This window comes from Martes martes (genome assembly GCF_963455335.1).
Source record: "Martes martes genome assembly, chromosome: 16".
Classification (NCBI taxonomy): Eukaryota; Metazoa; Chordata; class Mammalia; order Carnivora; family Mustelidae; genus Martes; species Martes martes.
The window spans coordinates 51,053,137-51,069,219 of NC_137904.1; the positions used below are offsets into that span (position 1 = coordinate 51,053,137).

Consider the following 16,083-nt stretch of genomic DNA (forward strand, 5'->3'; position numbering starts at 1 on the left):
TAATCTCTAATATAAAAGCAATTTTCCCTACCACAGAACCCTTCTACATCACAATAAAATGTGATTACCTGTTTTAAGACCGATTCAGGATTACCTAAGCAGGCACTTGTGACCTCACGTATTTTCATTTACACTCAGCCCTCAGAACTGCCCAATTAGTGGAAAATGGCACACCCCAGAGGAAAATGGTTGCTTCCAAAGCCCATGATTTTACTCCTAGCTCCCCTTAAAGTGGTTAGGGTAACCTTGAAAAATTAACGCAGATACAAGCTACTAAATTCTATTCGACTACCAACAGGCAGTTTATGGAGGAGGAGGACAGCTTAGCAGTTAAATTTTAACTACTGTTAATTCATTATTAAGTGTAACATGTTGCAGGACAGGCTCAGAAAAACATTCTACACAAGCACGTGTGCAGGAATTTGTAAAACAAAAACCAAAAAAAAAAAACAAAACACACCAAAACAAAACCCTTTAGGACCGTTTTGCTGGAGAACAATTTTGTTAAAAAAAATTCTATCTAAATTCTATTAAAAGCTGGGCTCTATTATTGTGTTTTCCAATCAGGAAATACACACTAGGAAGAGGCCTATACACAAAATAAATAAAAGCGAGAATGGGGAGAAAAATCACATTTATTAGTTCAGACAACCACAGGCTGGACACAACACACATGCTAAAAAGTGGACTGTCTTAAAACTTACTTCAAAGGTAAATAGGTAAATGTTTTCCACAGCCCCACAATCATTTCAATAAATGTTTACAAATTAAAAGGCCGTTAGACATTAAACAGTAAAATATGTAATAAATACTCCAACCTACCCCAAAAGCTTCTTATAAGTTAAAAGTCATAATGAATTTGACTAACCATGCTATTGAAAACTGTTCAAGTCACTGGAGAGACTGAATCAGTTTTCAATGTATTAGTCCTAAAAATACCACTTCCCCATCCCCTACCCCAAGCAAATTCTAGTTTTACATTTTAGAGATAAGGCATTGACACCAATTAAAGCCTCAGTTTAATAATCAGAATTTAAATGAAGCCTCATGAAGACCTCTCCTCTCCTGACAAAAAGGAACATATATACCAGACTCTCTGGGAAGACATCCAGACCTATTTCTAGTCATTACTGAAGTGAAGTATTAGAAAGGTTGGTGAGCCAAAGTTAAATCTAAAACAACGCCCCCTCCTCCCATGACCTTTCTAGCAATAAAAAACCACGTTGACCAAATAAGATGACTTGTACAATAGTCACTGTGCTTTTGGTTATGGTGCTTCCTCTTGGTTAAACATTAACTTCGACAGGATTTTGTTTGAATATGAATAGACCCTCCAGTTTGAAGTCCCCTAGAGTTCCCTGAATTATCATTAAGACATTCATGTTTCCCAGTGTAACTACAGTTAAGTGCCCCAAGAGCCTGAAGACTACAATCTATACAGATTCAAACTTAGCTCTTGGCCAACGATCTTAAAAGGTGTGAAGTCTTTTAGCTTTATTCACCATTTTGGTAATTTACAATAGAGCCAAGAGCAAGAATATAAACTATTCTGAAAAAGCAAGTTATTTGGAGCTTTAATGATAAAATTTTTGCAAAGGAATAAAGTTCATCCATGTTGCTCTCACACTTATGCAGTTTGAGGGTGGGGCTATACAGCTTATTTCCCTATTTTAATCTCACGTCACCATTCTGCTAAATAATTAGGCTATTAAATGACTCACCTGATGAGATACTGACAGAGAGAGCCTTAATGCAATTTAGCCTACAACTGTAAATTTAATCTCATTTTAATTCTTGCAATATAAATAGATCATTCTAAGAAGTGCCTTCTTCTGATCTCCCCACTTACCAAACCTAAATTATAGAAAGGAGCAGTCAATTTAGTTTTCATGGTTAAAAAAAACAGACCATCTAAGCAAAATTTTACATGACATTATATATGTAAAATAAAGTACAATTTCCACTTAATTCAGTCTTCAAATATTTTTTATTGGAAGGCCATGCATTGCCTTCATTTATTGTATTTCAAATCACTGTACATTTACTTTTGTGAAAACACTGCCTGCATTTTCTAGTACAAAAAAAACCTAAAAATTGTTTCAGGAATGTAGAGAAATATCCAACTTAAATAGCGAAAAAGTGCACCATAATTACTGCTGCACTGCAGTCATTTCTGCATTTCCCATGTTTCTTAAATAACTATCTTGTCTGATAACACACAATATAAAGAGCAATTATGAAAAACAGACATTTACATATACTTCTAAAGTCTTATTGAGAATATCCTGTTGGCATTGGATAACCAATCATAGGCGCAGCTGCAGTAGCAGGATATGCATATGCCTGTTGGTTCATACCATTGTGCATATTTGGAACGTTACTTCCATATTGCTGAGTGCTATCGTAACCATTCTGGTAAGTCCCTGTTGGATTACCAGTCCTAAAACTGGTCTGTATACCAGCAGACACAAAATTACTTCCAAAGCTCCCATTGGTGTAATTTGCAGCACTGTAAACACCATTCTGAGTTTTTGCCCCAAAATCTCTCTTAAGCAGACTAGAGTAACCTCTGTCATAATTTTCCCTGTCTCTAAAAGTATTAAATCCACCCCTTTTGCCCGCAGAGTATCTGTCCCGACGGTCATCCTTCATGCCTCCTCTACCCCTGGAACGACCTGTCAAGAAAAAAAAAAAATTGCAAGCTCGTTATTTTCATGGCACAAATCATTATGAACACAGAAGGAATCAGGAAAGCTCTATTCATTCTACAGGTGGAAGTGTTTTCTCAGCTTCATATTGAAGATTTTACTCACCCGCCAATCTCATTTAAAGGATTCGTGCAGACAATCATGTGACCCCAAATCACCAACATTTCTTAATGAAGGTTGGTCTTACCTGAACCTCTGTCTTCGACCAACTGAAGCAACTTGGGATTAATTGCTTGATTAGCTTCACGAAGCACAGAGATAAGGTCGCTCACTTGCTTTATGTTATTAGGTGTAAAGAAAGTGTATGCTGTGCCTGTTTTGGTACTGCGAGCAGTTCTTCCAATTCGATGAATATAATCCTCTGAGGAGTTAGGGTAGTCATAATTGATGACAAATTTCACATCTTCCACATCTGTAAGGTGTTGCAGTGTGGCAAAATAGCAATGTATGGAGTTTTGCACACCACAACAGCCAGACCAAAAATAAAAAGTTAGACAATTGTATTCCCAAGAAGGTACGGGCTGCAAAAAATACAGTTAAAATGGTTATCCATTCTCTGTAGGAATACCATTGAGGTTGGAAGGGGGGGGAAAGCACACACCATCTACCTGTCTCATTACCCCACCCAATGATAAAGAGCCTGTCAAAAGGACGTGTGTTCTCTAACATATTCCCAAACCAGCAAGTTCCCTTACAGATCATCAAGTGACATCTGAATGCTTCTGCGCAGTAGGGCCACTTAAAGGTTCACAGCAACCTCTTCATGTGCTCATTTTGAGGACCTTTAAACAAAAATGTACGCGGTCCTTTGCGTTACACACTCATCAGAAGTTCAAAATTCTGGCCACACTGCTTGTCTTGCCAAGACCTTACAACCGCAGCTGCAAGAAAAACATACCTGTCCCCCAAAAGTTGTTTTTATGCACTGTGTCTCGTCTAGGCAAGCGCTTCCAAGAAGCCAGGATTCACTTGAGAATGTGTCTCTCTCTGGCAGGTCTCGACATGACGACTACTGTGTAGGTGAGGGAGGAACTTTCAAAGCAGTGCTTTCTTTTCCCACTAAGTGTGAGAAGTTGCTCCTGCTCTAGATCTCATGTGCCAGTACTCACCAATTTGTAAAAGGCTTAGTACCTTTTAAAGCTGCTCTCTCCATTTCAAACTTGAACAAAAATTTCATTGAACATTGAAGTTTGGAAATATTTCTTCAACATTTCAGCAAACTCACTGAAACTCAAAGACCCACAGATCACAGTAAACAGTTTGAAACAATGCTGTACCATGGCAATCATGCAAAGCATGGGACAGAAGAAATACCACGGCAGTGAACTGTGAGGATAACTTCCATTTTTTTCCCCCGGAGAGAACAGTTTACGGGGCAGAGGTGGTATGTTCTGCCTTTTGAAGATTACTGGCACACTTTCAGCTTTTCACCTCTCTAATCGACTGGAAGCAGCCAGCCGATCACTAGTCCTCCATCCCCCTCGAGTCCTCCGATTGTCATGCCTAGGCCTTGCCACAAAGACTGCACCTTTATATGAAAAAAACTTAGAAAAAATGCAGAGGTTAAAGAAAGCAATAAACTTTCTTTAAAAAAAGTTATATGGAGATCTTCTGGGAAACCAAGCCATGAATTCGAGTTTTTACTAACCTAGCCCTCTGGAGGCCACATCTGTAGCAATCAGAATAGGAGCTTTTCCATGTTTGAATTCTGTGAAAGAGAAAGGATCATCAATAATCTGAGAATTCCAGGCTTAGAGAAAAGAAATTTTTCATTTGACTAACCATTTAGAACCCAGTCACGCTCCTGTTGACTCTTGTCACCATGGATACCCATGGCAGGCCACCTACATTAAAGAGAAACCATATTAGCAGGCTCACATTTGAAACCCAGTATATATTTTAGTCTACTGCCTATCCAGTCATCAATTCCTTTAATTTCACCTAATGTACAGTTTTATTTATACCAGATAATGGTCTTCCAGGACATTCAAATCCGTTGCTCTTTATCGGTTTGCCCCTCCCCCTAAACGCAGTTCTCATACACCTGCTTCAACGAAGAAGCCCACATACCCATCTCTCCTCATTTTTCTAGTAAGCTCATCACATCTTCTTTTGGTTTCAACAAAAACAATGGTTTTATTCTCCTTCTCACTCATGATCTCTTCCATTAGACGAATAAGTCTTGGGGAAAAAAAATTGTGAATTTTAGTAGTCGTCCATGGTTATGGCCACACATTTATGGTCACTGAAGTACGACCTTCAATTTGCATGGCTACAAGTAAAAACACCTGCGTGAACATTATCAAGCAACCACCCTTGGTCTTTAAGCCACAAAGCACGGTCCTTCACCTAAAGAAATACTATGAATATAGTGATAACCAATTATGTGAATAGAGAAAAACATTTTTTCAGGAAGACTGACAGACTAATTTTAAACGAACAAATTCCCCTCCCACCCAACTAAAAGTCACTTTTAAGATAACCTACGAAAGGGTAACTCCTAAGTTCGAAAGGGTAACTCCTAAGTTCGTATGGTCAATTTTCAGAATTAAAACTTCTATAGAAAACTCACTTTTCATCCTTTTCTACATCATGACATACATCCACAATCTGAAGAATGTTGTGGTTTGCACTCAGTTCTAGTGCACCAATGTTTATATGAATGTAGTCTTTCAGGAAATCTTCAGCAAGCTGTCTTACTTCTTTTGGCCAAGTTGCACTCCACATTAGGGTTTGCCTATCAGGCTAAAGAATTTGGGATAAAAAAAAGCATTTTACTTCAAGAATAAATTGTGAGCTAACTTTGAAAATAAAACATTTTTAGAGGCACTTACTCTTATTTGATCCACAATCTTCCTTATTTGGGGTTCAAAGCCCATATCAAGCATTCTATCTGCTTCATCAAGAACAAGGTAGGTAGTTCTTCTCAGATTGGTTTTCCCACACTCTAAAAAGTCAATCAGTCTTCCAGGTGTTGCAATACAAATTTCCACACCTTCAATTAAACACAGAGATATAACTATGGTATCTTGAACTTCCAGCACCAACTGTGGCAAATAAAATTTTTGTTACGTGCCTCTCTCCAAATCACGAATCTGTGGTCCCTTGGGAGCACCACCATAGATGCAAGTGGACTTCAATCGACACGCTCTACAGTATTCAGCAGCTACTTGCTGTACCTGTTGGGCCAGTTCCCGAGTTGGTGCCAGCACCAAGCACTAAAGAGAAACAAAAAGTGGAACAGGTTTTAGCAGACTCCTGGATCCTAGTTTTAAACTAACTGATTGGCATTACACTGGCAGATCACTGATTTTTCTGTCCAATACTTAAATATAATCAAGGTAGCTTTCTCTCCAGCTAAATTAACGTGAGACAACTAACATCTCCACATAAGACCAGGAGAATTACTTTATATACTGTACAAATCCCTCCACTGTACTCCTCGACAAAAGTTAAGAAAAAAAACATACTTACGATAGGCCCATCACCTCTCTCTAGGAATGGCTGATGATTGATGTGGACGATAGCAGGCAGCAAATACTATTTCGGGTGAGGGAACAAAAGGAGTTAAATTAAGAGTGTTCTGGTTTCTTTATATTCCTAATCCATTTTCTCTAGCACATAATCACAGATTCAAACTAAAAAATTCTCCGATACTTACAGACAATGTTTTCCCAGATCCAGTCTGTGCTACTCCAACCATATCCAATCCACTTAGAGCAACGGGCCATCCCTGAGCCTGAATAGCAGTGGGTTCAGTAAAATTCTGTCTTGCAATTACATCCATGACATTTGCTGCAATTAGAAACAATCCAGTAAAATTTAGTGAAGCCAAGAGAAAGAAGAGAAACAAAGGGCGGGGATGGGGGGGTGGGGAGGAGGACTCAAAACTAGCACTTACCAGGGAAGTTTGCTTCATAAAAATTCAGAACTGGCTTTGGGCAGTTGTGACCTCTAACCGTAATTTCCTTACTCCTTCTGTATGTCTCCACCTCTTGCTATAAAACAAATTATAATAATCTAGTAAATACCACAACAACCTTCACTGATATGCAGCCAGGAGGCCCCTACGTTTTAAATGGTTAGTAAACCTTCAAGTCTGTGTAAGACCTATATCCACATATGGAAAACCCACACAGCACAAGATCCACCCATTACTCTTAATACTTAACCATTCTAAGCAGAAAAATTCTAAGCCACCTGTTTCCAAAGTCCACCTCTTAACTATGGGAAAGCGTTAATTTCCCCTAAATTTGGTCATTTCCAAGACCTCTCTGTTCATACTTTTTCTTACTAGATAGAAACAATTATTGAGTTACAACCCAATGAAGCTATGTGGAATTACTCACTGCTGTGCGCCTAGCCAAATCAGGGTGTTCTTGATAAAAATTCTTCTCAAATTTGGGCAGCTCATCGAGATTCCACTTCTTTTTAACTAGTTTCTCCCCAGGGTTTCCAAATTTCTTTCCAGACAAGGGCCCTGCCCTACTTCCCCCAAACCGAGGTGCACCAAACCTGAAATTAAAACAAAAAAGTTACTCGTATTTTCAAACGCTTACCAAGCAGTTTATATACACTTGCTGTCCCTTGGGACACACTGCAGGTAAATCAGAGACTGAGGTTTAAGGCTTAGCACTGTCCTTACTGACGGCCATGATCTCAAAAGCCACAATTAGCACCATCTCTCTCACTTCCCGTTGTCCCCAATACACACTACTGAAGCCAACTCAACAGCCCGGGATTTATCACGTCGGAAACTGGCTCCCCAAACGCCTGAAGTTCAGATTACAAGGATAGGCAACAGCTTGGGGCCCCTAGTCTCTCCCGTGAGCTTAGGAATTAAATGTCTGGGACACAGACAATACAAGGAAGGTGCTTAACAGCGGCGCTATTTATCAGCTGCTTTCAAGCAAAGCAGCTTTGGTTTTAAGGAATAAAGGGACAGCACCAGCAATAAGACCAGAGCAAGGACGGTGGTCTCAAAGACACTTATGCAAGTCTATCGAATTGGGATCCCGCGGAAGCGCTCTCGATCAAGATAGCAAAATTATATAACGCAAAGAAAAAACGGAGGAGGAGCTGGCAACTACCGGGGGAGGAGTCCCGGACCGGGCGGCGTTCCCGCTGGGGCGGCGCTTCCCCCTTTGTCTCGCATTTCTCTCTGCGCCACATTTTCTCGACGCTGCCATTTTGAGCTCCTCCGCCGGGCGGGGTAACAAAGGCGCCGCCGCCATGTCCGACGCCGGCATTTTGTACCCGCGACTCAGCCACATGGCCGATTCCCGCGGTGCCGGCCGCCTTCCTGCCCCCGCCGCATCAATGGCTTCGGAAGCGACCCCCTCGGCTACCACAGAACTCCCGGGGCCCCTAAAACACCTCCCGAAAAGATGCACCTAACAGCGGTGACTTCGTTCTCCTGGAAGCGTCGCGCTTTCCTTCCATCGAAATACGCTCCCCCGAGTTCTTCCCAACAGCTGCTGTATTGTTGGGGGGGCGGGGGGCTTCGACGCCCTCCCCCCTCCCCCCCCGCCAACAAAAGGCGAGCTTGAAAACCGTTAGCAGGAAAACAACCCTCGCTCAGTTTTGGACAGGTATCAAAATGTCGAAAACCTTCGATTAATAAAGCCTAACAATAGACCAACAAAGCCAAATTCCCGCCGCCCCCGCCCGCTGCCTCCTTCATCGGCCTCCCATCCCCCACTGCCGGGCCTGACAAGTCTGTTCCCACACTCACCCTCGATCCCGGCCGCGGTCTCGGTCACTCGAATAACCCGACATGGCGTCAATGGTTGCGGTTGGTGGGGAACAAAGTGGAGAGAATCGGGTGCGACAAGTCGCTGCAGGTGGCTTTGGCGATGGCAAAGCCTTGCGGGGGCGGCAGCGGCGGAGGGGCAGCGATGACGGGAGCCGGAGCTGCTCGACAAGAGACCGGTGGAAATGAATGAGGTGCCGGCCGCGTCCCGGCAGCCGGTTTTATAGCCTGGACCGCCTCCTCCGCCGCAGAGAATCCTGGGAGCCGCTCTATGACCTAATCACCCCGCCCCTGCGCAGAGGCCGCAACGCCCGCCGGCGTTCCGGGATCCGCCATGTTCTCGCCCCACCCCCCCTCCCCCTCCTTCAGAGTGGCCGGATTTGAGGTCCCTTTCATAGCTGGGCCCACCTACATTGAGATGCCTCAGCCTACACACTTTTCTTCACCTTTTTTTCGTCTTTCCACCCCTCAAGGAAGCCACCCGCCCTTTTCCAGGTCCAGCCCAGCCGACAAAATGGCCAGCACAGGCCAACCCACTCAGCCCACTTGGAGATGTTTACGTCTCCAAAGAGTCTTCACGCCCCTAACCAAGTGAGACGGGAAGGCGGAGCCTGACATTGTCACGTGGCTGCTCCCGCCCATCGGCTAAGCGGACCGCACTACTTCGCCACTTGGCGTCGGCGGAGGAATACGAAACAAATAGCTCACCGGAAGTGCCGTACTAGTGCCCCCCGGAGACCGCCCAGGGCTGCTGAGTGACCCGAGCTGTCAAACCCACCCACCTGAGAATCCCTTAGCGGGATCCTGCCCGCGGAGAATGGTATCCAGAGCCCACAAACCGCCGCCTCGGCGCGTGCCGCGATAGGAAGTGTTCCCGTGATGACCAATCAGCAGCGAGAAGCCGTTTTAACGTCCCTCCCCCTTTTACCCCCTGCCCTTTAGTTTCGTTCCCCCCTCCCACCTTAGCAGTGCGTCTGCGCTTTGCGGCCCTTCCGGGACGCCGTCCACCGCGCGCCCAGCTGGGAGGCCGGCAGCGACCAGCCTCCGTGACATGGCCGGCTCAGAGGCTGGTGAGTCTCGGCTCGGAGCCCCGGTGTGTGTGAACTGAAGCCATTTAAGTCCCCGAATGTCCCTACCCCTTTTATATTGAGTCATCTGGCTGGACTTCCTTGAGTCTGGGCTGCCCGCGGGGCTGTTGACAGACACCCCGTCGTAGTGAGCGGCTTCTGTGCGTGTTTTAGCCTCACTGTCGGTCAGCTTAGAGGCTGTGGAGCGCGATTATGGGGTGTGGAGAGAAGGACCCGGTGGCGAGGCGCGCACCGCGCCTACAACCTGGCTGCAAAAAGGGCAGTCAAAAAGCTTCTTCTTGGGATTTGTATTTCTCTGGGGAACGCAGCTGCTGTCAGCGCGCGCTCTGGTTCTTGAACTGTGGAGACTGAGGCCATATCTGCATGTGCATTGAACTTTTGGGGAACGGCAGTCTTAAGATCTGCTAACGCTCCTGCCAAAGTAGACTAGTGGTAGATTTTTCTCCTCAGTGCCCTCTGGAGTTACAAGCTTTGTCTAGCAACCGCTTTTTGAAGAGCGAGTGGGTTGGGTTGTCTGGGACGCTTTCCTTTCCTCAGGACACCATTCAAACCGCTTGTCGTGATTTGGTCAGCTGTGAGAAGTGAACTTGGGGAGAGGGAGATAGCATGCCTTGACCCCATACATCGTTATTTCTAGAACATGCTGAATATGTCAAATACAGAATAAAAGGACTTTCTTCTTAATCGCCAGGTATATCAGGGATCAAATAAGTCAGACTTCCTAAATTATCTTAGTTTGAGAAAGTCTTGAAGTAACCTTGCTAATTCCTACCGTATCTGGGGTGGGGTGCGGTGGTACACAGGAAACTTCAACAGTGTTGGTAATGTGCTAGTTCTGAATTTAGGGGCGTTTTTATGCATGTTCTGTGTTTTATTTCTTGTTCATTAAATGTAATTTAAAAAAAACTAACAAATGTACTGTTGGTGTCATTTCAGTTTTTAACGGCCTAAGTTAATCACCACCTATTTGGGCACCAGAGAAATTCAGACTTGTACGAGATAATTGGGTAAAAACATGACTAATACCATTGGGAATTTGAAGCAGCATCTACTAATTAGTGTCTGATAATCTCAGACTTAACAAACTGTCTCATGACATATATTCCCGTTGACTTGTATGTTTTAAATAAAAACAGCTAGGTATGGCTGGTAAAATAAGAAAAGAGGTAAAAATAAAGATTTTAGGTTGCAGTAGTAAAAGCTGGATTTGCAGCATGGTTTTGACCACATTAAAATTCTGGTACTCTGGGAGTCATCCCAAGAAATTAATTGTATTTTCAAATATCGTGCCTCAGAGGGTCTTTGAACTTCTACAGTAATCAGATATTTTATCTTCTACGTCATTCAGTGTCTATCTTCCTGGAGGTTGACTTTTTCTAGTGCTACTTAAGGCTGATCTTTTCCCTTTCCTGACAGATTGGATAATCGTTGCCAATAACCTTCTTTTGAAATGTCATATACACCTAAGGATACGAGAACTAGAAGATTGTGATGCTGATGTTTTTATTGCCCTTTACCAATCCATTTTGGGAGAAAAGGTACCAGGTAAGGGTACTAAAAAGTGGGAGTAATAGTGACTACATCTTAGACCAGGAGTTTTGAGAGCCTTCAGTTAGATCTCATGGTGTTTATAAAATCTTGAATTATTTTCTTTGTTTATATCTTTATTTCTATCTAACTATTGCATTCATTACCTTAAGTACCTTAATGAGACCCAGATATAGTAGTAGCCTTGGTCAAATCATGTTTGATTGGTCTGGGTCATTTCTATTTAATTATGCCTAATACTTTATGAAAGTGACACATTTTCTGTAAATGTATCTTCAGAGGTTCTAAAATTGAGTGGAACTTGGAAACTTGTTGAGTCTTGTTATTTAACCAGTATTACAGATATGAATTGATGTTTGTCCTGCAACCCTGGTTAAGTATTCATCTTCCTCAATACTAGTGGAGAAATTCCAAATATAAGTTGATGTTAATATCTTTCCTCAGTGTGGTGTATACTGACCTTTTAAATCATTAGGCCGGTAATTCCTACTAGGCTGCTTTAACAAAATGTACAAGAACTCTCCTTTTGTACCTGTTGTGGGTTTTTTCTCTCTCATGGAAAGCAGCCCATGATTATGGGTTAAAGTCTCACTTCATGTATTGCTTCCCTTATTAGAGTATTAGCATCTCCTTGAATTTAGGGATCTCTTTATCTTTCTGTAGTTAGGTGCTTATTGTAGAGCATGTTCATTTCTATGTTGATTGACTAAGTATTCAGCTAAGAGAGAGCTATATAGATAGAAATCAGGCTCTGTTAGCTTTATCTGTACTTTATAAAAGCCTGTTCTGTTTGAGTGGAGCTTGCTCTTGTAGCAGTTAACCTCACTTAGAAGCCTGGTCAAAGACCATAACAACTTGGGCCCTCAGATGAAAAATTATGTAGCTTTTTTTCCACAGACCTCATAGCTATTCCCAGGAGTCAAGAGGATGAAGCTCACAATGTACAAGCAGTAATTGATTCACTGGCCTTGGATTACCTACAAGTCAGCTTGTCTCACATAACAGGTTGGTATATACTTAACCATCAAATAATTTTGCATTTTGCGAAAATAATTTATTAGGTAGAATCCTATACATGGTTTAGTTAACCAAATGAGTAAGCTTATAAAATAGACCAAATGGCAACACTGAGCCAAGACAATTGACTGGTAGAATTACGGCACCCATCCTTGAGAGTTTTTTTTTTTTAAGGACAGTCAAACATTGAGTTGTGATGGACCTGTGAGTATCCTAGCTGGTCATCTGAAGTATGTTTTTTGTTGTTGTTGTTGTTGTTGTTTAAGATTTTATTTATTTGCGAGAGAGAGAGAACCTGAGAAGAGGGAGGGTCAGAGGGAGAGGCAGACTCCCTGCCAAGCAAGGAGCCTGATGCAGTACTCTCGATGCTGGGACAAAGGCAGTTGCTTAACCTACTGAGCCACCGAGGCACCCCATTATTTTGTTATTTTATTTTTTTGTTTTGCTATTTCTTTTGGAGCCCAGTGTGGGGCTTGAACTCATGACTCTGATATCAAGACCTGAGCTGAGATCAAGTTGGACTCTAAACCAACTGAGCCACCCAGGTGCCCTGTTATTTAGTTATTTTAAAGCTAATATGCTGCTTGTTTGTAGTAGGTAAAAATCAGCAACATCTAAATGTCCACTAAATAGGGACAGGTTAAATATGTTATGGTTGCTCCATACGTGGAATTACACTGCCACTGTGAAAGATTTTTGATGATGCTCATTATGTAAAATGTTCCATGTTAGTGGAACAGTTTCCAATGTATATAGTGTCAGAAGAATGTGCAGAGTATGGTGCTACTTGTAGAAAACAAAGGTGAGGAGAGTAAATATGCAGTTGATTGCTTGCAGAAGGACTCTTTCAAAGCGTGTGCAAGAAACCTATAACTGATTGCTTCCAATAAGAGGAACTTCAGGGCTACAGGATGAGGGTGGGATGAGATTTCATTATATATCTTTTGCACTTTTGAATTTTAATTTTTGTTTTATTTCATTTGTGCAAGAGACAAAAAATGTGTGTGTACAAATGCAAAGGAGGGGCAGAGGGAGAGGAGAGAAAGTCTTAAGCATGCTCCATGCCCAGTGTGGAGCCTGTCATGGAGCTTGATCTCAGAACCTGAGATCAGGACCTGAGCCAAAATCAGGAATCAGATGCTTAATTGACAGAGCCACCTAGGCACCCTGCACTTTCTGAATTTTTTTTTTTAAGGATTTTATTTATTTATTTGACAGACAGAGATCACAAGTAGGCAGAGAGGCAGGCAGAGAGAGGGGGAAGCAGGCTCCCTGCTGAGCAGAGAGCCCAATGTGGGGCTCGATCCCAGGACCCTGAGATCATGACCTGAGCCAAAGGGAGAGGCTTTAACCCACTGAGCCACCCAGGTGCCCCAGATTTTATTTATTTGAGAGCGCACAGCAGGGCGAAGGGCAGAGGGAGAAGCAGGCTCCCCGCCCAGCAGAAAGCCTGACGTGGGACTCTGATCCCGGGACTCCGACATCATGACCCGAGCTGAAGTCAGACGCTCAACCGACTGAGCCACCCAGGCGCCCCACTTTCTGAATTTTAAATCCCACTAATATGTTGTCTATTCAAAATAAGTGAAACTAAATTGTGAACCTTTTTCCAAAATAAAGTATATCATACTTGTATTCTAAAGCCAAATTTAATAAATATATTTATAAATTTTTATATTTTATATAATAAGGCAATGAGGATTATTTCAGTAAATTATTCCAAGCTCAGGAAGAGAGGGAATCTGTGGGTTTGAAACTGTATTTGAATCCCTAAGAGAAGGCTTACACTACTGGTTTGTTCTTTGACAGTTAAGAGAGAGAAATGTTAATCAGGATAGGTCATTTACGTCTCTCAATTTAATATTGATGACGAACTTTTAGGAAAATACTCTGGCTTAAATTTTTGAGTGCAGTTCTGGGTGACTAAATGTGGTAAATTTGTTTGGAGATAATTCATTTCGAAGGATAATCCAAGGATTTTCCTGTTCTTTGGCAATTTTGAATTGCGTTATCACTTGAATAGAGCAATTTCGGTATTTGTGCTTTTTAAACCTACTGTAGCAAGGTTGTATCTGCATATATAACTTTTTAATGCAGAGCTACTCCTGACAACTCAAACCCGCCCCATGAAAAGTTGCAAAACTGCTTACCTCTTCTGGTATACGGCAAAGCATCTTTTTACTCCTTGTGTTCTGTTTAAAGCAATATCTCCTGTACCACGAAGCACCGCATTCTGGCGGGCGGTCTTAGTTGCTGGGTTGGCAGAGGATGCTCCCCATCCTGGCAACTGAGAAGTTCTGAGTATGCCCTTGGGGTATAATTGTGTATCTTGTTAAGTCAGAAAAACATAAGGCTTAAGAACAAGATTTTTGTTTGCTTTAAACAGAAAAAAAATTGTCAAATGTTGTCCATCTGTACTAGTAGTTTTGTTGAACATCACATTTCTGGTTTAGGTTTGTTTTGAATGGCTAGATTCTCTCAAATGCCAAATTTCCATTTTGACTCTCCCTTTCTGGTTTGAACTGAGAATGCAGGCATGTTCTCCCGAAGGACAATCCAAGTGTCTCAAGGTAAATTCCATCCATACCTGATGTTGATTGGAGTCCATTTTAGGTGACACTAAGCATGTCAGGTTTCCATGCTTTTACCAACCCATTTCTTGTCAATATTTCAATTTAGCGTTTATTAAAAATTTATTATGGGCCAGGTATTGTGCTAAGGATTGTTTAAAGATTAACTTCTGGGTGTAAAGTGGATGTGGTGGGAGATTAGACTGGAGAAGTGGGGGGTGAGGTGAGATTAAAAAGGGTTTTATAGGGGCGCCTGGGTGGCTCAGTGGGTTAAAAAGCCTCTGCCTTCGGCTCAGGTTATGATCCTGGGATCGAGCCCTGCATTGGGCTCTCTGCTCAGTAGGGAGCCTGCTTCCTCCTCTCTCTCTGCCTGCCTCTCTGCCTACTTGTGATCTCTGTCTGTCAAATAAATAAAACCTTTTAAAAAAAAGGGTTTTATAGGCATGGATAGTCTATTTATTATTGAAGTATTTATTTCAATACTTACTTATTATTGAAGTATAGTTGACTTACAAAGTTACGTTGGTTTCACGTGTACAACATAGTGATCCAACAGTTCTGTGTATTATACAGTATTCACTGTTGATTAGTGTAGTTACCATCTGTAACCATACAATGCTAATTACAGTATTATTGACATTATTTCCTTTGCCTTTTTATCTCTGTGACTTGTTTTATAACTGGAAGTTACACAAACTGTATATAGAGTTATACAAATTGGAAGTTTGTATGCACTGGCGATTTCTAATTAAGAAAATGACATGATGCATACAAAATGAACAGAAGTTAACAAATAGAAAAAAATGAGGGATTCCTGGCAGAAGTATCCCAACAAGTTTTTTATATTACTCTGCTACTATTATCTTCAGAACAAGCTACCATCTAGAAGTAGGATCTCACAATCTGAAACTGTGTTCTCTCCTGGCATTTTTTTTTTGCTAGCCTAATAAAGTTCTGCTTAGATGCTTTATATATTGGTATAAATGTTACTAGGGGATGTTTTCTTAAGTTCACTTGCTTTGTTTTTTGATAAAGGAAAGGATATGCCAATTACCAAAGGTTATATTCAAGGCTACTTCTTTTGTTTCTTCAAATATAATCAGGCATCAGAAAATTTATGTTTTTGGGTGTCTGGATGGCTAGTCAGTTAAGCGTCTTCCTTTGGCTCAGATCGTGATACTAGGGTCCTGGGATAGAGGCCTACATCCCTCCCTCAGCAGGGAATCTGCTCCTCCCTCTGCCCCTCACCCTGCTTTTGTGCTCTCTTTCACTCTCTCAAGTGAGTAAATAAAATCTTCTAAAAAAAAAAAAGAAAAATTCATGTTTTTATTATTTATATTATTGTTTTTCCTGAGTTTATAATTCTTTTATCTTGAACAGTACATGGTTGTATATTCATT

The 16,083-nt window shown here is 41.9% G+C and overlaps 2 protein-coding genes across 2 annotated transcripts in view; one reads left to right on the forward strand and one right to left on the reverse strand.

Annotated features, from left to right (window-relative positions):
* Positions 1-1,968: 1,968 nt before the first annotated feature.
* Positions 1,969-9,310, reverse strand: DDX5 (DEAD-box helicase 5). The gene is made up of 14 exons (XM_080826181.1): positions 9,243-9,310; positions 8,443-8,621; positions 7,058-7,223; positions 6,610-6,706; positions 6,370-6,503; positions 6,183-6,248; positions 5,785-5,926; positions 5,543-5,703; positions 5,281-5,453; positions 4,779-4,889; positions 4,491-4,552; positions 4,357-4,416; positions 2,896-3,120; positions 1,969-2,675 (listed from the first exon to the last, which is right to left on the reverse strand). The coding sequence occupies exons 2-14, from the start codon at positions 8,484-8,486 to the stop codon at positions 2,272-2,274; spliced, it is 1,845 nt and encodes a 614-aa protein (XP_080682307.1). The 5' UTR covers positions 8,487-8,621; positions 9,243-9,310; the 3' UTR covers positions 1,969-2,271.
* Positions 9,311-9,432: 122 nt separating this feature from the next.
* Positions 9,433-16,083, forward strand: part of CEP95 (centrosomal protein 95) — a 47,534-nt gene continuing 40,883 nt past the window's right edge. Inside the window, exons 1-3 of the mRNA XM_080826724.1 lie at positions 9,433-9,530; positions 10,965-11,093; positions 11,994-12,101. Of these exons, the coding sequence (XP_080682850.1) occupies positions 9,512-9,530; positions 10,965-11,093; positions 11,994-12,101 (256 nt within the window). The 5' untranslated portion in view covers positions 9,433-9,511. The remainder of the gene's footprint in view (positions 9,531-10,964; positions 11,094-11,993; positions 12,102-16,083) is intronic.